Below are 22,755 nucleotides of genomic sequence, written 5' to 3'. Positions count from 1 at the left end.
ACGAAAAAACGAAAAACATGTTTTTTTTTGTTTTCGAGAGACACGACTGTGCCTCTCGCGCAAAAAATGGTTTTAGTATTTTTTCTATCCAAAAGCTAAAGGGACATGTGAAAAACAAAAACATCGAAAAAACCCCAAAAAAAGCATTCTAAAAATCCGAAAACGCGTGCGAAAAAATAAAATCCAGAAAAAAAACGCTTCGAACATGACACGCGACGACGATTCAAAACGCGTCAAATAACACCGCATGGGAACGATCATTGGAAGTGAAGACTCCAACAAGCACTCGCCAACTAGTTGCTCCCGACTACACAGGGATTTCCGTCTTGGGCGACATCGCACGTTGCGCCTAGTCCATCGTGGGCCGCCACACCGGGGCCCATCTCAATCCGGAACAACCCGGGCCTGGCGTGAGAGCGACAGGGCCGTTGACTGCAACGACGGACGGACGGCTGAGATGCGGCCGCTGCTCAGTCGGTAGAGCTGTCCCTCCCCCCCCCTCGCCGCTAACCCCACCCAAACCAGCCTCCCCTCTTCCCTTCTATCTCCTCTCCCTCCTCCCCCACCATATCCCCAATCCGTCACGGCTCCGCCGGCCCCCCGCCTCCCCCGCGCCGCCGCCGTCTCGGCCTCCCCGGCAAGCCCCTACCTTGCCCCCGGCCACAACCAAGCAGGTAACCCCCCGATTCCACCGCGGAAGTCCGGATCTCGACGCGACGGAGAGGGAAAAAACGAATCTTTCTTCCGCCTCCTCCCCCGCCCATCGCCGCTGCCCCGCGGCAAACTCGGTGTCCGGGTAGAGATTTCCGATCTCCGGTCGAAACAGCGCCCGCTTACTTACCTCTACTTCTTACGAGGATCGCGTGGCCCTAAAGGTCCGTGCGGTGTTTGTTTTTTTTTTCTTTGCAGAGGGTCCGGGACGATGGAGCTGCAGACGTCGGGGCGGCCCATCGAGGTGCTCATGGAGAAGGTGCTGTCGATGAACATCGTCTCCTCGGACTACTTCAAGGAGCTCTACAAGATCAAGACCTACCACGAGGTCATCGACGAGATCTACAACCAGGTGGACCACGTCGAGCCATGGATGACGGGCAACTGCCGCGGCCCGTCCACCGCCTTCTGCCTCCTCTACAAGCTCTTCACCATGAAGCTCACCGTCAACCAGATGCACGGCCTGCTCAAGCACCCGGACTCCCCCTACATCAGAGCTGTAAGTAAGGAATTTTCTTTCCTTGTCTGCTTTCCTAGCCTTCATTTGTATTCCTGTCAATTTTACTTCTCATGGAAATAGCAAGTTTAACTCAAAGAATCTTTCTGCTTTTTACGGCCGCCTGCAGACTTGCAATATACTCTAGTTAGGGATTGCTGAATGTATTGGGATTGTCTAGCGCATAATTGAGCCGTATCTCAAGACGGTGTGATTGAACGCAATGGGATGACATGGAAATATAGATCCCATATAGGTCTAGAATCTCCACGGAAGCAACAAACATTCACATTTGTGCATGACACTAGGAATGCTTTGGTTATGATTATATGTTTGATTTTATTTAGCTCTCATGGAATATAGTGTTTTCAACAGATTGGCTTCCTGTACCTGCGTTATGCTGCGGACCCAAAGACCTTATGGACCTGGTATGAGCCCTACATTCAAGATGATGAGGTATTGTCTCTTTTATGTTACCTATTTCTCTGCCTCTTTTGCATTTTGTTGACCATAAATTAAGCAGCAATAGAACAAGTTCTAGTTCCAATGATATGTTTTTGTTTACATCAAAGTAAGATTCAAACCTCTGCTTTGCTTCTAATACATTGGTATGTTAGCGCGTGTAACTTAAACAAAGATCTTCTGTTTTTATGATGCGCCTGCTATTTTTAAGAATAAAGCGTGTGCAAACCAGAAGTAACTAGCAAACATGTATTGCATATGAAAAGCTGGCACAACATATGGTTCTTCTTTTGCCTTCCATCGTGAATCAAGTAAAGAAGGATTTTATCTGTGAAATAGAGTGAAGCCCAAACAGTGAGCTGATGAACCCAATTCTTATCCATGTGGTGCGTGCAAATAGTTTTCCATTCCTGTTCTTAGCATTTATGATTTTTTTGTGATAAAATGGTTAATCCTATTGCCTTTCTTCTGTAATGAACCGTAGCTCACCTCTATATAATATGTGTTCTCTTTCAGGAGTTCTCCCCTGGATCCAATGGAAAAATGACAACTATGGGCGTTTATGTGCGTGATGTCATCCTTGGTCAGGTATATCTCTTAAACCATGGCCCCATTTCTTTCATTTGACATAACTTTACTATATAGCTGCTGTTACAGTTTCTATAGTTACCCAACCACATCCGAGGGCATACGTGATTAACATACTGTTTTCTGAGCCTAAGTGCAATTACTGTTTGTTGAATCTCACCTGTTGATTTGGCATACTGAGCGGAAATTTCAATTGTGGAGTTGCTTTAAGAGGAGACATCTCTTCCACCAGTAACCACTTTGTAAAGGTTTGTCATGATATGTTACTCGAATGTTCTTTTCACTTTTGCCACTAGTGTTCCATATTTTCAACTGGTTGAAGTATTCATTGCACATAAAACTGATGTGTGCTTTTGTGATGCTTTACTTTGTTTCAGGCTATATGTCCTGCATTGTTTCTTTCTTGGTTTGAGATGCTATTATTTCCCTTTCTGTCCATGCTTTATGCTTTGGAAAAGATCTATGGGCATATATACCAAGAGAATCAAGTCCATCCCATATAGAAAAAGGAGGTCCAGTGTGTAATAAGTATCTTATAGCTGGAAGCTTTTGAACTTTGTTTTAGGATGCCTAAGTTCAAGTAAAAACTCTTGACTGGTTGGCCCGACATACTCCCTCCGTCCGAAAATACTTGTCCGAGAAATGGATGTATCTTGGCGTATTTTAATTCTAGATACATCCATTTTAATTTATTTCCATGGTGAGTAATTACGGACGGAGGGAGTACATTCATAGACACGATTCTGTGCTACTTTGGCACAATGGATAGCATCTCCAATAGTTTATTAATTTTATTGTGTATGCAAGCTAGAAGGAAACTTGTACCAGATTGAGTTGCTAGTGTTTGGTTGAGTCAAGACAGTTGGTAAACTCTTTGGTTTGATGAGCTGTTGTTACTATTTAGTGGGTGAGTCCTTTAATTCTTACGTCTAGCTCATACAGCAATGGATATCTGTCTCAGTTGGCACGAAGCACGAGCAGTCATGTGACTAGTTCTGTCTTTGGCAAAAAAGAAAAACTTCAGTTTATGTTATTTTTGTCACAGTTTGCCACAATAACTGAGTAACGCCTCAGCCCTAGCCTAGACGCTCGTATGCCAAATACAACAGAAGAAATTAACCTCATAATCATACTCTGTTATCACTCTATGTTTCGTGACAAGTTATATGCTATCGTATCCGTCTGGTGTTTCCTTTCCAGGCCATTATTCTAGTAGCTTAAATGAGAAATAACTTTCATACTTTTGGTAAACTAAATTTTCTTGTCATATATTGTTTCTTTGCAGTACTACTTCGACAGTCTTCTTCCGCGAGTGCCTCTCCTAATTCTGCGACAGGTAACTGCCCATCTTGAGAAAATGAAGCTCCCAACAAAACAGTCAGGGATAACTGGGGATTCTAGTCGCCTTGGTTCAGATGATACTGCCCGGCGGCCTCCTTCAGTAAAGGCTTCTCTGTCCGTCTCTTTTGGACAGCGTGCTCCACACCGTGCATCCACAAGGGACTCGTCCCCAGTCCGAAAGACATTGCCTTCTGTACGAGAAAGGGAAAGGAGCCATGATGGCGGTCATGCCAAATCTCCACCAAGGAAGCACCGGAGTCAGAGCCGTGAGCGCAGTCGTGACACTGAGAGGGACCGTTCAGATCGTGACCGTGGCAGGTATAAGGATAGGGAGCACGGCCGGCAAAGCCGTGATAATAGAGACCGTGACTACCGCCGCTCGAGCTATTCAGACAGGGATGTCGAGAGGCGAGGCCATGAAAGGCGGGACAGGGACTCTGATCGAAACGGGCGTTCGAGTGGCCGCCGAAGCAGGAGCAGGAGCAGGAGCAGGAGTCCAAGCCGTGGCAGGACCAATGGCGACAGCCATCGTTCCAGCCCGTTTGGTAAAGCTCCGGAGTCATCCAACCTGGCGAAGCTGAAGGATCTGTACGGTGATGCTACAAACGCAAAGGACGATGCTGGCGATGATAGAGCTCCCCGCAGGGATTCCGGAACTGAAGAGGTGATCAGATTGGGAGGCGCCAGGTGGAGGTGACCGTCAGAAGCCAAAAACCATGGGGATTCTATCCTTGTGTTGTACTAACATTGCTATACGCTGCTGGCGTTGCACAGCAGACATACATAATGGGTTTGGTCTCCCCTGCGCTCTCTGCCTTCCCTAGGGAAAAATGTCTCTGATTAGCGTGTACAATGCAAAATCTGTTGGCCGGCTAAGCTGAGATAAATTGTTTGTTCACTTTGAATAGCCAAATTCTGTATCTGATATATGCTTTATGCATTGTGAGCTCGAAACAAACATTTGCTTCTTTGCTTGTGTTGTCTGTCAGTGATATGCAGCGCCTGCTCGTTTCACATTTATTTGTGTAGAATAGAATATATGCAGCGCCTGCTCGGAAACGGTGAAAGGTGCTTGCGAAAAAAAAAAGTTTTTTCTTTGGCGCCGGTGTTCAAACAAAATCTGATTTGTTTTTATGAGCACCTTTCTAAACACCTTGCACTGTACATGGCCTATAGAAAACTTCCTCATCTAGTTCCAGCATTTTGAGAAAATATGATTCTTTCTTTATACACAATTTGAGTCACTTGTTGACTCACGATTTCGCCTGTTAAATGTTTCAACCGTCTACATTCATCCCTATTACTAGTAATTGCGGACGGAGAGAGTATTTTTTTTATACTGAATAAAAGGTGTATTTTACTAGCAACTATGGAGATAACTGCTACAGTTTCAGGTACTTCCCCATTTTACCTGGTTTAACAACCGCTACCCATTTTTTGGGGACCCCTTTGTGCTTTGGCGTTTCAAATGAAAAAAATGGCAGAAAATGACCGAATTTATATACATTAAATTGACGATAATGGTCTTGAATAAGAAAACGTGCTTTGATTTAGAAAAGTGCAAGGTGGGGTCAATACACACGATTAATGCCTAGCACTTTTTTCATATATCCTTGATAATTGTTGTGTTCTTAGTGGAGTAAAGCCTTTGTTTATTGTCGTGTTGTTCGATGCATCATTACCTCACAAGATAGTGTGTTTTTGAGACACAGGGAGGAATTAGAGTGCAGACTAATTGAATGTGGTACAGTCTAGGAGCAATACAAAGAACAGCTCAAAGAAGAGTGGCAGAAGGTCCAGAGCCAGCTTCCCGCCCAGAAAAGGTCGGGAGCGAGCTCCGGCTAGACGGGTTACCGCTTCGACCATCCATCAGGCGAAGGTCTTCTCCGGTGAGCACGGTGCATCGGCTTCCCTGGTGAAGCTCTGCTTCGCCGAGCCTTAAAGCTGCCAACGCCCTGCCATGTAGTTTGCGACGGCGACCGTCGCATTCCCTGTGCTCAGCCTGACAGTCACCATGATCCTTAGCTGCTGAGCAGTGCTGCCGGTGTGGAGGGCAGAGGCCATTCGGTGGATGCCACACATAGATTGGCTGGGTATTTTTCGCAGACCCGGTTACATCCGACAGTCGGCGCTGATCTGAAATGCAGGGATTGAACTGAACATATCTCGGCCTGCGCCACGCCTTCCATCCTCTGCTGACCGAACTCTTCTTAACCTGGTTGAAAGGTTTCCGCTTCGGCAAAATTCGGCGCCGTATTCCTGGAACAAGGGAAACAACAAACCGAGCACTGAAACTCTGGAGGGCAAGACATCGGTTCTTGTGAATAATCAAGTTGAGATCGTGATTGACAAGGAAGGTGTTCTATAACGATCAACTAAAAGAAAAAAAAATGGGTTGCACAGTTGGTCTACCTCTAAATGATGACACACATTATATGTACAACTATACAAGCATGCGATCCGGTTCAATCAATCGTACCTGACAGATGTGTCTCACACTTTTCGCATTCCACACCAATATGACTAGGTTAACCCATCCACCAAGAGTCTGTGTACTGAACTCTCAAGCAGTCTACATATGACGTGCGAACAAAAAATTGTATCATCAGAACAATGCCTTGGATTGCCAAAGTAAAGGTAGTTATATGTGATGCAAGAGTAGTTTTGTTTTACCTGTTTGGTTGAAATGTCCATATAAATGATCACGGGCTGCACCATGGATACTGAAAGTATATACCAGCTGTGCCTCACTGTATACAGCATAGTGTTTTGGTACTACACTGAACCACCATTGATAAAATACATCAACAGTGGGTCATGGTAGGATTCTATCTAAATCCAGCTATAACCAACTTCTTTCGCAGTGGCAGTTCTTCTAATTTGACTTCGCAGACTATCAATCACACCCCATCTATTTGTTGATCCATGTACACTGATAAGGTGCAGATAAGGCATTTTAGTGCCAGGATTTATGGCGATCAATTGACTTGCTGCATGCTCCGCTAACTTATCATTGCCACTCAATCTGCAGCTGCTCAAGAGAGAGGTCCATATTGCTGAATCAGGTTCAAATGGCATCGACTTAACTAAACCTTCAGCCTCCTCAACCATGCCTCTCCTACAAAATAGATCAACCATGCAAGCATAGTGCGTTATATTAGGCACAATTCCATGTTCACTCGTCATCGCATCAAAGAAATGTTTTGCTTCCTCCAAAAGACTCATGTGATTACATGCAGAAAGTACACCAACAAATGTGATTTCATCAGGATCAACTTGTGCCATCTTCATATTCTCGAACATTTCAATAGCTTTTTGACCAAGGTTACTGAATGCGTATCCATGAATTATTGTATTCCATGTAACCACATCTCTGTTAACCATCTGATCAAAAATATTCAGGGCTGTGATCATTTCGCCACATTTGCAATATAGGCTAATAAGTGAATTCTGAATTAGTAAACATAACTCAAGCCCAAGCTTGATGGTTGTGGCATGAAACTGCTGACCATGAACAATCATAGAATGGTGTGCAAAACAGCTTATGAGGCTAGAAACCACTGACTCGCTTGGGCGCACATAGGTTAATAGCATTTTCTTGTACATCCTAAGTGCATCATCAGTTAAACCATTTTGAGCTAGCCCGGTAATTAAACAGCTCCAAGTCACTGAATCATGAGAAGGTGATTCATTGAATAGCCTGTAAGCTTCAGTAACCTTGCCTTGATGAAGAAAACCAGCTATCATCACATTGTAAGTGACCACAGTTCTTTTGTTCATCCTATGGAAAAGGTCCAGTGCATCATCCAGATATCCTTCTTTCATGTATCCAAAGAGTAAAGATGTACACGACATTACATCTGTTTGGGGCATACTATAAAACATATCCCGTGCTTTATCTAGCATTCCGTTGTCTACAAACCATGACATGAAAGCAGTGGCTGCTTCCATGTTCTTCTCAGGCATTCTTGAGTACAACTCAGTAGCATCAGTAATTCTTCCATCTCTGATATAGCCATTAATGATCGAGTTCCATGAGATCTTATCTCTCTCGATCATGGAATCAAAAAGTTTTCTAGCCTCATCAATCTTGTCTGCATTAATATAGCCACATATGACGGCATTCCATGAACTAACATGTTTTCTATCCATTTTATCAAATTCCAATTGTGCTTCATCGATGTCCAAGGAGTTACAGTACATCGCAACTAATGATGCCTCGATAATCAGGTCAAGAACGAATCCAGACTTGACAGAAAACCCATGAATGCATCTGCCTCCTCCAATACTTTTCAGGCCAGTATAGGCGTTCACAACCTTAACTAGAACCGCATTTGTCACTCCATCCCCATTCCTCATCAAACTTTTGAACACTTCAACTGCCTCTCTGAATCGCTGATGGTGCACAAGCCCTCCTATCATGACACACCACGACACAGAATTCTTCACGGGCATCAAGTGAAACAGCTCCTGCGCCAGCTCCACCTCGTGCACCGTAACATAGCCTTTTACCAAGGCCGTCCAGGAAACGACATTGCGAGTCGGCATCTGATCGAAAACCCTGCGGGCGTCGGCTACTCGATGGTTCATCACGAGGCCTGATACTAGAGCATTCCACAAGGCCGCATTTGGAGTGTCGACTTCATCAAAGACTCGCTGCAGGCAACCGGAAACCCCAGAGTTAGCGTACATGGTGACGAGCGAAGCGCCCACAAACACATTACCCGTGGAGCGGGACTTGAGCGCGAGCCCGTGGACGCACCGCCCCAGCTCCAGAGCCTCGAGCCGCGCGACAGACGACAGCACGGTTGAGAACGAGGTGTGGTCCGGCCGGACCCCGCGCCGCCTCAGCTCCAGGAACGCGTACGCAGCCTCCCGGTGCGCGCCCTCCCGCGCGTGCGCGGCCATGAGGGAGTTCCAGGACACCACGTCGCGCCGCGGCATTCCGTCGAACACCTCCCGCGCGGCGCCCGGCCTGCCGGCCCTCAGGTGGTTGCCCATCAGCCTGTTCCCGGAGGCGATGCCGTCGTCGTGGGAGCAGCCACAGAGCGCGCGCGCCGCGTCCGCCAGCGACTTGGGGGGCCGGGAGCCCACCGTTCCGAGGACGCCGGCGCGCCGCGCCGTGACGCGCATGGCGAAGAATCTCCTGAGGCGCACGTAGTTGGCGCGAATGGCATTCAAGAGGGTGTCCTATCTGTGGCCTTTGATGCCTACAGCGGTTCTTGATGGGCCACACTTGGCGCAGCCTACCGATGACAAGTGCTGCTTTTCCTTTTTATGTAAATATATATAAATGACCCCTCAAAAAAATGTAAATATAAAAAATTCCTAACTACTTTCTAGTAATTTTAGAAATCATATTTGAATTGAATAAAAATATAAATCATATTTAAAAAGTTCTGTTCCCATTTTAGGAAAACAATGTTGCTATATGTAAAAAGAGCTGTTCACTGTTTAGGGAAAACATGTTCCTATGTGTGAAAAGAAATGGTCTCTGTTTCCAAATAGGTGTTCAAGGTGTGAAATTAAATAATATGTATTTGAAAAGAAAAATCATGTGTTATAGATTTCTTTACATGCATTAACAAAAATGTAATTATTAAATAAAAAATTACTATACATGGTTAAAAAAAGTTAATGTTCATGTGTCAAAAAAGTCATGTTCAAGAATTCGTCAGATTAACTAGTTAACTTGCTGATCAATCCCTACTTATTGGTTCACCGATTAACTGATAAATCACCCGATTAACTGATTAAATGGCCGATTAACTTGCCGATTAGCCTATTAATCCCTTACTCGCCAGCCAACCGAGCAGCTACCAGTTAACGATTTCCTCAATAATGCAAAAAAAGTAAATATACAAGTATATAGAAAACATGTGTTCGTATGTATCAAAAAATGGCAAAATTGATAAATTTAACCCAGGAGCCAAAGTATTTCACAAATTGAACTATGTTTGAAAAAAATTCACCCAACTGATCCTTTTATGTGGCTCCCGACAGTCAGGCGTCACACTACACTGTGTGACGTCTTTGTCTTAGGCGTCACCCGGTGTAGTGTGGCGCTATACGTTAAGCGTCACACTAGGTTTCAGGCGTCACACAACGTAGTGTCGGGCGCCAAACAGTGTAGTGTGGCGTCTAAGACAAAAGTGTCACATAAAAAGGTCAGTTGGGTGAATTTTTTTCAAACGTAGTTTAGTTTGTGAATTAGTTTCGCTTTGGGGTCAAAATTTTCCACTTTGCCATAAAAAAATGATTATATATTTTGAAAATATTCACATATTAAACGAAAGGTAAAAAAACAAAAAAAAATATTAAATTAGAAGACGTCTGGTGGTCAATGAAGACGATGTCTTCCACTGAACCAACATCCTCAAAAACCTAAAATAAATCAGAAAAAAAATACAAACACCCTAAGCCCTGCTAGTTTAGGACTTGAACTCCCATGAACAGGTCAATGACAAAGAACCTAACCATCTGAACCCTGCTTGGACCAATCTATGTGTACCAATGCATGTCTGCTTCGAAGCCAAATTATGGCGCATGCGTTCACTGTTTGTGTTACTTTGTCAAGATAGCGTCCCGTTCTTCATGGGCCACACTTGGCGCAGCCTACCGACAAGTGCTGCTTTTCATTTTTATGTAAATATAAAAATGACCCCTAAAAAAATGTAAATATAAAGATTTCTAACTACTTTCTAGTAATTTTAGAAATCATATTTAAATTGCCTAAAAATAGAAATCATATCTAAAAAGTGCTAGGAAACAAATGTTGCTATATGTAAAAAGAGCTGTTCACTGTTTAGGGAAAAAAATGTTCCTATGTGTGAAAAGAAATGGTCTCTGTTTCCAAATAGGTGTTCATCGTGTGAAATTAAATAATATGTATTTGAAAAGAAAATTCATGTGTTATAGATTTGTTTACATGCATTAACAAAAATGCATTTATTAAATAAAAAAATAGCTATGCATGGTTAAAAAAAAGTAAATGTTTATGTGTCCAAAAAGTAATTGTCCAAGTATATAGAAAACATGCATTCATATGTACCAAAAAAATGTTTATATGATTTTAAAAATATTCACATATTAAACGAAAGGTAAAAATATATTAAATTAGAAGACGTCTCGTGGTCAATGAAAACGATGTCTTCCACTGAACGAACATTCCCAAAAACGTAAAACAAATCCCAAAAAAATACAAACACCCTGAGCCCTGCAAGTTTAGGACTCGAACCCCGATGAACAGATCAATGACAAAGAACCTAACCATCTGAACCCAGCTTGGACCAATCTATGTGTACCGATGCATGTCTGCTTCGGAGCCAAATTATGGCGCATGCATGGCAGCTGCATGCGTTCACTGTTTGTGTCACTTTGTCAAGATAGCATCCCATTCGACCCACCATATGCAGAGGAACAATGCTAGGGAGTCCAGTCGCATGGAAGAACCGGGGGCAATCAAGGATAGAATCATTAGAGTAGATGGGCAATGGGAATCAATCAAGGAGGCCACTAGCAGGGTGCCGGTCCAGAGGGAAGTGATTCGAGGAGGCGCTGTCCTCCGGGACTGTCATGCATGGCTCTGCATATGATCCTGAAACTGCGGAGCTGCAGGCGTGACGCGGCGATATTCGTTTGGCACAAGAGCTTAATGTTCAGAGCCTGATCATTGAGTCAGGCTCGAATGAGGCAGCGAGGAAAATTCAGAGCGATCGTCGTGATCTATCGGCAAATAATGGGCACGTAGCTGAAGAGATTAAGGATTTATTACGTGCTTTTCAGGATGGTCGACCCCTGGGTGCGCTGTCCGGCGAATGATAAAGTCGCACATATCCTGACTAGGGAAGGTTGTAGCAAGTCTTTATGTAAGGCTTGGCTCCATGGTTCTCCTCAGTGTGTTAGCTCGGAGATTACTGTCGAGGGAGCTATGAACTCTGGATAAAATGGCAACGTTTCCCCCCCCCCCCCCCCCCCCCCCCAGAAAAAAAAAGTAGGGTGATGGTGTCACTGAATCTTTATTTACTACTGTATTTTGATGAAAAAGAGCCTCCTCTCCAATTTCTATTACAAGAGACCGCATTTTTATCTTGTTATTACAACGACCAGAGACAAAGCAAGGAAAGCTTGCACCGAATCTTGCCGCAGTTGTAAGTTTTTACTATTTACGTCCACCAGTGAATCTGGATGGAAAAGTTTACGTCGCTGCGGCGGGGGAATCCCGGTCCGTGCCCCGTGCTGGTGGGTGCTGGTGCTGGTGCTGGTGCGGTACTGTGGGTGGCTGCTGGTGGCTTGATGGCGATGCATGCATGGAGGGAGCACCGGAGCAGGAGACACTGTGGCCGACGGCACGTACGTCCCGCCAACTGTGCACGGTCGCCATGATGCGTGAATTGAAGGCAGGTACGGCACGGCACGATACCAGCACGCACGCACCCCAGAGCGGCCCGGCAAGCAAGCTGCCCAGCCGTGCCTGCTGCCATGCCATGCCATGCCACCCGCCCCAGCAGCGGCAATGGGTCGCGAGGACGACGACCCGCCCGATCCGATCGCCCTTCATTCTTCTTCAATGATGGGTGTACCGAGGAGCACTGTGCGTCCCCATGCCGCCGGGCACTGGTCGCCCATAAAACCCTCCCGCATCGCCATCGCCATCGATTCCGTCATAAACTCCTCGTCCCATCATCATCGTCATCGTCGTCACATTCATCAGGGAGCGATCCTTCCACCGGCCAACCGGCACGGTGGCCGTCGTGGGGGAGGGGTGGGTCGTGATGGGTCATGTGCGGCCAAGGTCGGGTCCGGGTCTGCTCGTTGCTGGCACGGCACACCAAATGCGGCCGGCCGGGTTTCAGCGGTTGGTTGGTTGGTTGGTTGGTTGGCCTGCGCCGTCACCTGCGTCTGCGTACCCAGCCCTGTGCGTACCCTTTTTTTTTTCGATGAAGCCCTGTGCGTACCTAACGCCAGCTGGTTGTATCATCCCACACACACATTCACAGTCACAGGCGGCTGGCAAAGTGGCAAATGCATCCATCGTGTGTGTTGCTGGTGATGATTCCGCATCACCAACATAGGCCGGCACGTACCTGACCAAACGCGCGTGCTGCGTGCTGCGTGCAGCGGCACGCGATTCTTCACGGCCGGTAGAGGTAGAGGAATCGAATCTACGCGCCAAGCTGCCGCCGTTGCGGTCAAATCCCACGTCCAACCTGCATGCATGCCTGTCACTACAAACGACCGCTCATGAGAGCTGCATTGCACATGGCTTTTTTTTTATCGGGATTTTTTTTAAAATAAAATGGAACCTACTCGGCACGCGGTCTACACGTCTCCACCTCCCAGCCACGCACAGCAAGGAGCGGTGGTCGTGCGCGCGTTCTTGTTCACCAATCAAAGCACCACCGCGACCTAACGCCAGCTGCACAGAGCCTCTCTCCTCCGATAAACGAGCGCAAGATAACGATGGCCAAGACTCAAGACAGCACGGCAAAAGAGCAGGGTAGAATCGTCCGGCAGAGAGAATTATCAAGCAAGCATGGGGCACATGACCAGCGGTAACCGACGCATAGGTTTCCAATGAAGGAAACGCAGGAGAGCTGCGCTGCGATTCGATTCAACCAACAAGGGAAGGGAAGGGAAGGGAAGGGAAGAGAGGGGGTACTAGGTAGGAATGTACAAATCATCAGGCTGTTACAAGGGATAGGATTTCGCCTCCACGCACACACATCTCGGCTAACTTAGTACACAAATTATTTGATCCATTCCGCTCCGCATCCAAACACATGTCAAAAACACAAACAATCCCAGCCGCCGCCCCCGCTGCATTCTTCCTCCTTTCACCAATCACCTCAAATCGCTATCACCACACACAAGCCCCATCCGCCTTGTCCATAGTCCAAATTCCACCCTTCTCCATCCTCAAAAAATTACTTCGGTACCACCAATGAAGCTCCACATCCCTCCTTGCAAGCCTGCCAAATCCGAGAAACTCCTCCGAAAACAGTTTGGCCTCTCAATCAGAATGTGTGTGTAGCATAAGATGCGGCAGGTTGGGCTATGCGGCTTGGCTTATCCCCGGCACAAAATAATTCCTTCATTTATCCCCGGCAAGATTAGAATTTGCATCCCATAACAACCCATGCTTGCCGTACTTCACATTTGAAGCGGTTATGCACTCTCGACAGGGAACAGCCCAAGGTTTCCTTCGCCATGCGCTCTCTTTGGCCGCCACGTTGTATGAGCCTTGACCACGTCAGCTCCAGACTCCAGCTGGAGCAGATGGTCGCACTGGATGGCGGAATCTGGGCCGCCGTCCGCGCATTCACCCGAAACGTTGGTAAGCGACTGCAGCACGCTGTCACGGCAACATTCCTTCCTGTAATCCAGTGTCATGCTTGCAAGCTCATGCTTTTCCAGTATTGAAATCGGAGCGCTCTGAAAAAAGGAATAAATAAAGCTCAGGAACCTTAAGCAGTCTGATGATGATGGTGGTGGTGATTGGGAATGAGAATAATCATGTCTACTTTATCAAACACCAGACCTGATGCTCCACAATAATAGATGCATGAAACTTCTGGTGGTACCAGCAAAGTTCATGTATTAGGCAGAAAAGTAGCCAGGACATTTTGACCAAACACTAGAGAATGGGGGAAACGAATTACCTCAAGGATCCACCCAATATACTTCACATTGTTCACATGTTGGTTCACGTCAAGGTCACCCCACTTAGGCTGTCGAGGATGAAAGAGTTCACATAAGAAACGGAAATATTATGGATGGCACAGAATCACCCAATATTAAGAATATCTAGCTGACTTACAGTAAGCCCCTTCCTTATGAACTGTTTGGTGGAAGGGTCCACAACTTTGTTCCTTGGCTTAGCCAACTTCTCACCCTGCTCCTCTGTTATGGCTGAACGGTCATTGAAGTGTGGGCCTATTTCACCTCTAACTTCATCTGGCATTTTTGAAAGTCTTCTAGTGGTCTTATTCATCATAACCCAAACACTGCAAACAAGTGTCAAATGGGAATCACAATTAACAGATGATAAGGGTGCTACAAACAGCATGAAACATAATGAGAAATGCATTGCAAACAGATGGAACACAAACCTTGTAGCTTTCAAGATTGTTCTTCCCGAATTGTAGTCACGGATATGCCAATCTCGACGCATTCCATTTTTTCCAGCAGAAGCTACCCATGTGTCAACTTGAACCATATCTTCCCTAAAATTTTGCACATGGAAATTATACTAGGTCAATATTTTAGCATACAAAAGAAAAAAGTACGAAGAACAAGAAAAACTACAAACTGAAATTGATTTTCCTTTTCTACAAACTTAAGATTCAACTTCTTATCAATTCAATAACTGAGCTTGATGACATCAAATAAAAACTGTAGTATCAGGCTCAGACTAATGTAAGTTCTGTTTAAAACAAAAAATATATGCCGAACTAGATCAGGAGTTTCTTCGTTTGGCAGCCCACAACACTTAATACGTACAAACAAGTCATTTAATCCAGTAATAAAGGCAACCTTCTGATCTCCTGAGGCGCACAATCTGTAGGGCCTCTTTTAATACGAATAACTAAGGACAAACGGGCCAGCACCAATTAATTTAGTAGCTTTGAGCCATTAATACACGGTATTATCAATCAAACTAGATTCCTCTACCTTGCGCACTGTACGCAAAACCATGGAAAAGATGCTCCATTATTCATCAAAACAAAATCTATGGTTGTTACACTCAAGTGGAACAGTCGATTTTACGGTGTTCCAAACGTGAAAGCATACACTGAGCAGAACTTTGGATTGTTAAAAGAAGCGTTCCAAATTCGTGCCTGTGTAGAACAAAACAAATTAGAACCCGGAGGGGGGGGGGGGGGGGGGGGGTAAACAATCACTAAATTCTACGTGCCTGTGCTAACATTCTTTTTCATATTCTTTCCACAGCATAGATAAATGGCAATTTCTTAGCATGTATTACTAATCCATGTATCTTTTCTTTTAGCCACTAATGTGCTAAATAGAAAGATAAAAAGTTCAGCATAACTAGGTCCTGAGGTGTCAACCCTGCTGTTGCTTCTACTAAATATGGGCAGAGAGCGCCGTTTGAGTGGTGCAGTATCTGTGCTTTTACTCAACTATGGACTTCTCATGTATGCCGTAAGGCCAGATTAGTCATATGAACTCTTCATGGTTAATATGACAGCCCACACAGGTTCCTATCGACAAACTCAAAAGGCAATCTTTCAATGTTGCGATATGCTAAATAGGAATAGAATAAGACTGCTCCAGTTTAGCTAATTATCACTGCATTCTAGATTTAAGAAGAAAAAAAAATGATGCAATATGCAAGCATGACTTCAAATTGTGTATTAAAAACATGACAAAAACCACCACTCTCCAATAAAAGGGAGTACATCCATAAAGATCACAGAGGAGCAATTCAGATTATGAATTGGACTGAAAGTGAAGAACAAAAGGGGGTTTGCCAGGAAAATGGCATCAACTATTATGGGTTGTAGAAAAGTACCATGAGGGATAATGCTCTACAAGAAGCTGAATTTTGCTGACGACCCAGATCAAGTTCCGTTTACTCATCTCCGGCGTAGCGCCAAAACCATCTCCAAGTAGACCAGCAGTCTTCACATGGTTAAGAGCCGTTTCCTGCCAAAATTCGAATTGTTGTAAGCCTCATGTAAACTAATCGCATCAAGACTGAAACAAGAAAAAAAAGTGAAGGAATAAAAATGAAAGATGTGTCCTGTCATTGTCTCACCTGTAAATGATTCATTAATGTCTCTATAGAAGCTGTACGATCAGCACCAATCTCATAGGACCTAATCAAGAAGTTCTGCCTAAACACCAGCCCATCCTGGATGATTCTACCAAAGCCAAATGTGTCAACAAGCATGTCAGGTCTCTTGGGCTTCCAATCAAGCATCGTCCACTGCTTCTCTGCGGCCAGGAAGATGGTCGTGACAGCTGCAAGAAGCATGCTCCAGTCTGGCAGTTGGTTATAGAATGTCTTTGAGGAAGTGTAAGGCACTGTCTCGTCCTTGTCTGAGCCTGTGGTCTTGAGGTTAACCTTGGAGCCGTTAACCTTGGGGAGTGCTTGGGCCCGAGCCTTGACTTGCATGGACGCAGGCGGCGTGTTAGGCTTTGCAACCATCCCACGGACACTCAAAGTCTCAGGTAATTCACCAGACATGTTCTTCAAGCCTTTAGCCAATGCAGCCGGGGAAGACCCCGGCGTGGGGAAGAACCCCGAGGCGGCAACAGACCCCGCCATGACACAGCCGTACTACAGCTTCAGGAACCAAGATTAAGCTCCAACCTGAACGAAAATCGAACGAAAGGATGAGCAACAGGATTTATACATACCCAGGATAGCTACGCCTAATTTCCCTCAAGGAGGAGATCAAAAGAGAGACCGATGAAATGTGACCGAACACAACGATTCACTAATAACAAAAAGAGTTGTATGTGAATTCGAGATATGACCACCGGATCCAGCAGCTCCTTGTAATTTTGCCCCCGTTGGAATCGGTTGCCAAACCTCCAACGACCAGACCCCGGAGACGATCGCTGCGGTAGTTGACACATCCAAACATCCTTCGCTGCCCGGCCATGTTTGCGTCGATTTTTTGAAATTAACGTCACGCGCAACGGGAATCGCGGCCCAGGGCCGGGGCCTGTCCGCCGCTTGAGCGCTATCCATCCGTCCGTTCCGCATGAAACAAATCTAGAAAAAACAATACTGCATTGGCACCAAATCCACCGCTGCCCCCCACGAACCCTATCGCAGGAACCGAGGCGAGACGGGCCAAACCGCGTTGTCGCATCGGGAGGAAAAAACAACTCCCCCCCACCGCACCGCAAGGGGCGGACAGCGATGCGGCCCGCCAGATCTGCCGCGCGGGGCCAAAATGCGGAGGCCGCAAATCCCGAAGGAACGAATCCCAGATCGCCTGGGGAGGAGAAGGAGGAGGAGGAGGCTCACCGCGCGCGCGCGCCGCTGCCGATGCCGCCTCCGCGGGACGGACGAGCCGGGACCCAGACCCGCCGCCGGCTCCGGCGGACGGCTCTCTCGCCTCGCCGCGCCGGGGAGCGGTTGGTGGTGGTGCCGCGGGGGTGGGCGGGGACGACGGGGGGAGGGGAGGGGGGGCGCGAGGGTGGTGGTGGGGGACGGGATTCGTGTGGTCTCCGCTGCTTCCTCTACCTCGCCACCTCACACACCACGAGAAGGAGAGAGAAAGCGAAACGGGATAGAGAGAGAGAGAGAGAGAGTCGGGGGCAGATGAGTTTTTTCCTCCTCTCTTCTCTCTTTCTCTTTCTCCCTCGGTTTTGTTTGCCACGACGGACGACGGGAGGGAGGGAGGAAGCAGAGCCGTTAGCGCTCCCGTCCCGGGCCGGGCCGCGGTGGTATAAGTACGCGCGCGCGCGGCCCGTATACGCGTGCGCGAAAAGACGCGGGTGCCCCCCGGAGCTCGGTGCGGTCCCACCGGCCCCCAGCTGGCGGGCCTTTTCCTCTCCTTCTCGTAGCTGTCCGATGGCTTGGTTTGGTTGCTGCACTGCACGAGTCTCCAATCAGCACGAGAAGGGTGCGGTGCGGTGCGGTGGGTTGAGAAAGCGAGGGCGAGGCTCTTCTCCCCCGGGGACTCGACAGCTCACGGCTAGGGCCTAGGACCCATGCCGTCGCAAGTCGCCACGCTGCGAAAATATATGTTATTTACTCATAAATCAAATGACAATTAGTAGTAGGAGTATAAGAATTGAACTAAATAAACGACAATTAATATGAATAGAAGGAGTAGCAATATTAAAAAAAAATCCGATAGACGAATCCAACTCTCGTGGTTTCAAGAGGGACGGGGGAAGGGAAGATTGCGGGGCATATTACACGCTCATCAAATCGAGTTCTGTCATTTTCTCTATGTGCTTCGCTTGGCCGCCTGATTGAGGGGACGAGCAATACCACGGGCTTTGGTGTTACACTAGCTACGGGGATCTGTGCTGCTCTCTAACAACCCTGCTTACAGGACACGAGTGAATCTATACTTTAGAATATGTGTGTGTATATATATATATATATATATATATATATATATATATATTTATATGTAGTCTTATATACTAAAATCTCTAGAGAAACTTATATTTAAAAACAAATGGTGTATTTTTTATGTGCCGTAACCTGTAACAAGAATGGTGGTTCAGAAAATAAAGACGATTAACTATGCTACGTGATTCATGCACTTTCTTTCTTCACAAGGAAGACAAGAAATTGATATCAGCCAGCGAGCCTAGCCTTGCGGCGGATCCCACTCGCCGACGACTTGTTGGCCGTCAGTGGTGAGCGGGATCGTCGGATCAGCGCGTGTGGATCATGTAACTTTTCTACGCCCTAGTAACTTAGATTTTTGGTTGTTCGGTGTCTTGGCTTTGACTACAACGATGGCAACGATGAATAAAGAAGCTCCGGAGATCATTACTCGAGGAAAGAGATCGACTCTATGGTTGGGGGGGGGGGATTTCGAAAGTAGTCTGTTAAAGTGAGGATGACGCGGCGGCAATGACATCTTTGTGGTAGACTTGTGTCCTTGGGCTCCGTCATTGCTACGACGTTTCCTCCAGCGTCGGCGCATAACTTGGGAGGTAGTCTAGAAACAGATGCATACGGTTACTGCATCACCGGCATCTGAAAGATGGTACAGATAATGTGTTAGGTGCATGATTCATTGTCGGCAAGTATGGTTTCTTCCTTCAACGATTTAGTTGAAAGGGTCCAGATCTGAAGTTCGATGACGTGCTCCGGTTGCTATCCTGGCAAGATTATTTCAACGATAATGGCTTCGTCCTTCACTGATGGAGCCGTACCGGACGTCCGGACCTAGCTGAAGAGGTGATTCATTACTTTTTTCTTTCTTTCACGTTGGTTTCGTAATGATAATCTCTAGAGCTCCGTGACATGCCTTCGATTTGACCGGCTGACATTGGCTCGGCCGATTAACCATGCATATACACCTGCCGATCTGCGTATGCACATTTTTCTCTTTTGCTATAAGATTGTGCGAGACTGACACCAACACGGAAGTCTTTCTTTCCAACGTCGATCCTTCATAGATCATCCGCACGGCACTTGTCAATGGTAGCTAGCCCCCGCTGGCAAATCTTGCGTGGATCCAAGAAAGCATACTTGTTTATGACGTGTTTCACTAAAATGAATTCGTTCGAGCAGCAGCTAACATGTGCCTTCCCATCCTAATCCTAATCCTAATCCTAATCCTAATCGTAATCGTAATCCCTCCTTATCCGTCCTTGCATGCTGTTTGCCAATGATAGCTAGCGTGTTGGTTCCCGCGCGCCCCCCATCATCCGCGGCATAGAGAATACCACTGCACTGCCACCCCATGCATGCATGCATGCCTGGAGATGGACGTTGTCCGCGCGTCCAACCTACCTTTATCTGAACCACCAGGCATGCGTGGCAGACCTGGCTGGCTCCAAATACCGATGCATGTACGTACGCCTGCGTATACGCCATGTCCGTCCACATGTGTCAGCCGGCTACCACGTAGAGCTCAGCTGCGATGGTCGCGTGTACGTACGTACGTACGTACGCCCCGATTAATTGAGCCTGCGGTGTAGGTTAGCCGACGGCGATGGCCGATGAAGTGATGAGGCGAGGCTGAGCTGCCACCGCGGCCTAGCTAGCCAGTGGCCACCGGGCTAGAACGTTTGGCTTTTGCGGACGCTGGCGGGTTGGGAGGGGCAGTTTGGGGAAGGAACGGTGGTGGCTTCGAGAGGGAACGCGGAAGAGGAGAGGGGGGGTGATGGGTGATGGATGGGTGTGCGTTGGTCCGGCCTCCGGCTGTCCGACTGGTGACCGGCCACCCTAGCCACGTGCGCCCGCACAGGCCCCGTCCCGGTCCCCGGTTTCAGGCAGCCCCCCAACCAACTCCACCAAAAGAACTGTTGTTTTTTCTAGGGATGCTTCACCAGATTATCCTTCCAGTTCAGCCATATGCCTTTCGTTATTAGAAATGTTGTTTCCTTTTTTTTTCTTTCGAAAAGAGCCAACAAAAGAATTTAAAAATCATCAGGACTAGATTTTTAGAAAAGAAAGAGAAAATACTCACACGAATTTCCGCATAGGATCGGTAACATAGGACTTAGATGTACCATACTTATGGCACATTTAGATGTACTTTAGGAAAGTTGTAATTAGATTTAGTTTAGTTTAAAGGGTTTGCAAAATGGACCGTCATGGATAAAGAAACCCTAGCCACCAATCTGTCTACCTCCCCTCCCGCGAGCTGCCACAATGCGTCGACGACGACGTGGAGGTTCTGATCAGCCAGGAGTGGGGATGCATGATCTGGTTGTCGAGGTCTTCGACTAATGGTGCTTTACATATCCAGCACGAGAGCGATCTCCAATGGCGCCCCAACACGGCTAGCTCGGCGAAAAATTGGGCGTCGGAGCGTGGACATGGACGACAGAGTGCTTGATCTCATGCCCTGATTTGCAAGGGAGGATCCAAATTTGTGCAAAGCCCCGAGCCCCAGGCTGCTACAATGTGACTACAATGTATCTACAATGTTCCGGATGCTACAGTACACGAAGTAAATGTTCTGCACGCCCGGGGCTCAGCCCCCCCCCCCCTATCCGGTTCTGGATCCACCACTGCTGATTTGGCATGCAACACCGAGGTCGACCCAATACATGTTTTTGTTGGAAATATGCCCTAGAGGCAATAATAAATTAGTTATTATTATATTTCTTTGTTCATGATAATCGTTTATTATCCATGCTATAATTGTATTGAATGAAGACTTATATACATGTGTGGATACATAGACAAAACACTGTCCCTAGCAAGCCTCTAGTTGGCTAGCCAGTTGATCAAAGATGGTCAGGGTCTTCTGATTATGAACAAGGTGTTGTTGCTTGATAACTGGATCACGTCATTAGGAGAATCACGTGATGGACTAGACCCAAACTAATAGACGTAGCATGTTGATCGTGTCATTTTGTTGCTACTGTTTTCTGCGTGTCAAGTATTTGTTCCTATGACCATGAGATCATATAACTCACTGACACCGGAAGAATGCTTTGTGTGTATCAAACATCGCAACGTAACTGGGTGACTATAAAGATGCTCTACAGGTATCTCCAAAGGTGTTCGTTGAGTTAGTATGGATCGAGACTGGGATTTGTCACTCCGTGTGACGGAGAGGTATCTCGGGGCCCACTCGGTAATACAACATCACACACAAGCCTTGCAAGCAATGTGACTTAGTGTAAGTTGCGGGATCTTGTATTACGGAACGAGTAAAGAGACTTGCCGATAAACGAGATTGAAATAGGTATGCGGATACTGACGATCGAATCTCGGGCAAGTAACATACCGAAGGACAAATGGAATGACATACGGGATTATATGAATCCTTGGCACTGAGGTTCAAACGATAAGATCTTCGTAGAATATGTAGGATCCAATATGGGCATCCAGGTCCCGCTATTGGATATTGACCGAGGAGTCACTCGGGTCATGTCTACATAGTTCTCGAACCCGCAAGGTCTGCACACTTAAGGTTCGACGTTGTTTTATGCGTATTTGAGTTATATGGTTGGTTACCGAATGTTGTTCGGAGTCTCGGATGAGATCACGGACGTCACAAGGGTATCCGAAATGGTCCGGAAACGAAGATTGATATATAGGATGACCTCATTTGATTACCGGAAGGTTTTCGGAGTTACCGGGAATGTACCGGGAATGACGAATGGGTTCCGGGTGTTCACCGGGGGGGGGGGGCAACCCACCCTGAGGAAGCCCATAGGCCTTGGGGGTGGCACACCAGCCCTTAGTGGGCTGGTGGGACAGCCCAAGAAGGCCCTATGCGCCATAGGAAGAAAATCAAAGAGAAAAAAAGGGGAGGTGGGAAAAAAAGGGGAAGGGCTCCTCCTTCCAAACCTGGTTGGATTCGGTTTGGAATGGGAGGACTCCCCCCCTTGGCTCGGCTGACCCCCTTGGGGCCTCTTGAGCCCCAAGGCAAGGCTCCCCCTCTTCCCCCTATATATACGGAGGTTTTAGGGCTGATTTAAGACAACTTTGCCACGGCAGCCCGACCACATATCTCCACGGTTTT

The 22,755-nt window shown here is 46.8% G+C and overlaps 3 protein-coding genes across 6 annotated transcripts; 1 reads left to right on the top strand and 2 right to left on the bottom strand.

Annotated features, from left to right (window-relative positions):
* Positions 1 to 510: 510 nt before the first annotated feature.
* Positions 511 to 4,566, top strand: LOC123407023 (pre-mRNA splicing factor SR-like 1). 3 transcript variants are annotated; one of them, XM_045100053.1, is made up of 5 exons: positions 527 to 796; positions 910 to 1,210; positions 1,583 to 1,663; positions 2,186 to 2,257; positions 3,543 to 4,566. In XM_045100053.1, the coding sequence occupies exons 2-5, from the start codon at positions 923 to 925 to the stop codon at positions 4,293 to 4,295; spliced, it is 1,194 nt and encodes a 397-aa protein (XP_044955988.1). In that variant the 5' UTR covers positions 527 to 796; positions 910 to 922; the 3' UTR covers positions 4,296 to 4,566. The 3 variants fall into 3 exon arrangements, with proteins under 3 accessions (XP_044955990.1, XP_044955988.1, XP_044955989.1); XM_045100054.1 differs by having other exon boundaries at positions 623 to 674; XM_045100055.1 differs by lacking the exon at positions 3,543 to 4,566 and having other exon boundaries at positions 511 to 796; positions 910 to 1,214.
* A 607-nt stretch (positions 4,567 to 5,173) lies between these two features.
* Positions 5,174 to 8,731, bottom strand: LOC123408096 (pentatricopeptide repeat-containing protein At4g02750-like). The gene is made up of 3 exons (XM_045101292.1): positions 6,272 to 8,731; positions 6,078 to 6,170; positions 5,174 to 5,857 (listed from the first exon to the last, which is right to left on the bottom strand). The coding sequence occupies exon 1, from the start codon at positions 8,729 to 8,731 to the stop codon at positions 6,431 to 6,433; it is 2,301 nt and encodes a 766-aa protein (XP_044957227.1). The 3' UTR covers positions 5,174 to 5,857; positions 6,078 to 6,170; positions 6,272 to 6,430.
* Positions 8,732 to 13,153: 4,422 nt separating this feature from the next.
* Positions 13,154 to 17,621, bottom strand: LOC123407054 (palmitoyl-acyl carrier protein thioesterase, chloroplastic-like). 2 transcript variants are annotated; one of them, XM_045100091.1, is made up of 7 exons: positions 17,607 to 17,621; positions 16,380 to 16,938; positions 16,134 to 16,267; positions 14,710 to 14,823; positions 14,418 to 14,604; positions 14,260 to 14,328; positions 13,154 to 14,032 (listed from the first exon to the last, which is right to left on the bottom strand). In XM_045100091.1, exons 2-7 carry the CDS (start codon positions 16,890 to 16,892, stop codon positions 13,766 to 13,768), a joined length of 1,284 nt encoding a protein of 427 aa, XP_044956026.1. In that variant the 5' UTR covers positions 16,893 to 16,938; positions 17,607 to 17,621; the 3' UTR covers positions 13,154 to 13,765. The 2 variants fall into 2 exon arrangements, with proteins under 2 accessions (XP_044956026.1, XP_044956025.1); XM_045100090.1 differs by having other exon boundaries at positions 16,380 to 16,937; positions 17,604 to 17,620.
* Between the last annotated feature and the right edge of the window lie 5,134 nt (positions 17,622 to 22,755).

The sequence above is a fragment of the Hordeum vulgare genome, chromosome 7H (assembly GCF_904849725.1).
Source record: "Hordeum vulgare subsp. vulgare chromosome 7H, MorexV3_pseudomolecules_assembly, whole genome shotgun sequence".
NCBI classification, from domain to species: Eukaryota; Viridiplantae; Streptophyta; class Magnoliopsida; order Poales; family Poaceae; genus Hordeum; species Hordeum vulgare.
Note: the sequence above shows the minus strand (reverse complement) of the source record. Positions and strands in the feature narration are given on the sequence as shown.

Coding starts and splice junctions, on each gene's coding strand:
- LOC123407023 (XM_045100053.1), top strand. CDS start 923: ATGGAGCTGCAGACGTCGGGGCGGCCCATCGAGGTGCTCATGGAGAAG. Junction 1,211..1,582: donor ACTCCCCCTACATCAGAGCT/GTAAGTAAGGAA, acceptor TGTTTTCAACAG/ATTGGCTTCCTGTACCTGCG. Junction 1,664..2,185: donor CCTACATTCAAGATGATGAG/GTATTGTCTCTT, acceptor GTTCTCTTTCAG/GAGTTCTCCCCTGGATCCAA.
- LOC123408096 (XM_045101292.1), bottom strand. CDS start 8,731: ATGCGCGTCACGGCGCGGCGCGCCGGCGTCCTCGGAACGGTGGGCTCC.
- LOC123407054 (XM_045100091.1), bottom strand. CDS start 16,892: ATGGCGGGGTCTGTTGCCGCCTCGGGGTTCTTCCCCACGCCGGGGTCT. Junction 16,268..16,379: donor CATTAATGAATCATTTACAG/GTGAGACAATGA, acceptor GAATTTTGGCAG/GAAACGGCTCTTAACCATGT. Junction 14,605..14,709: donor ACAATCTTGAAAGCTACAAG/GTTTGTGTTCCA, acceptor ACTTGTTTGCAG/TGTTTGGGTTATGATGAATA.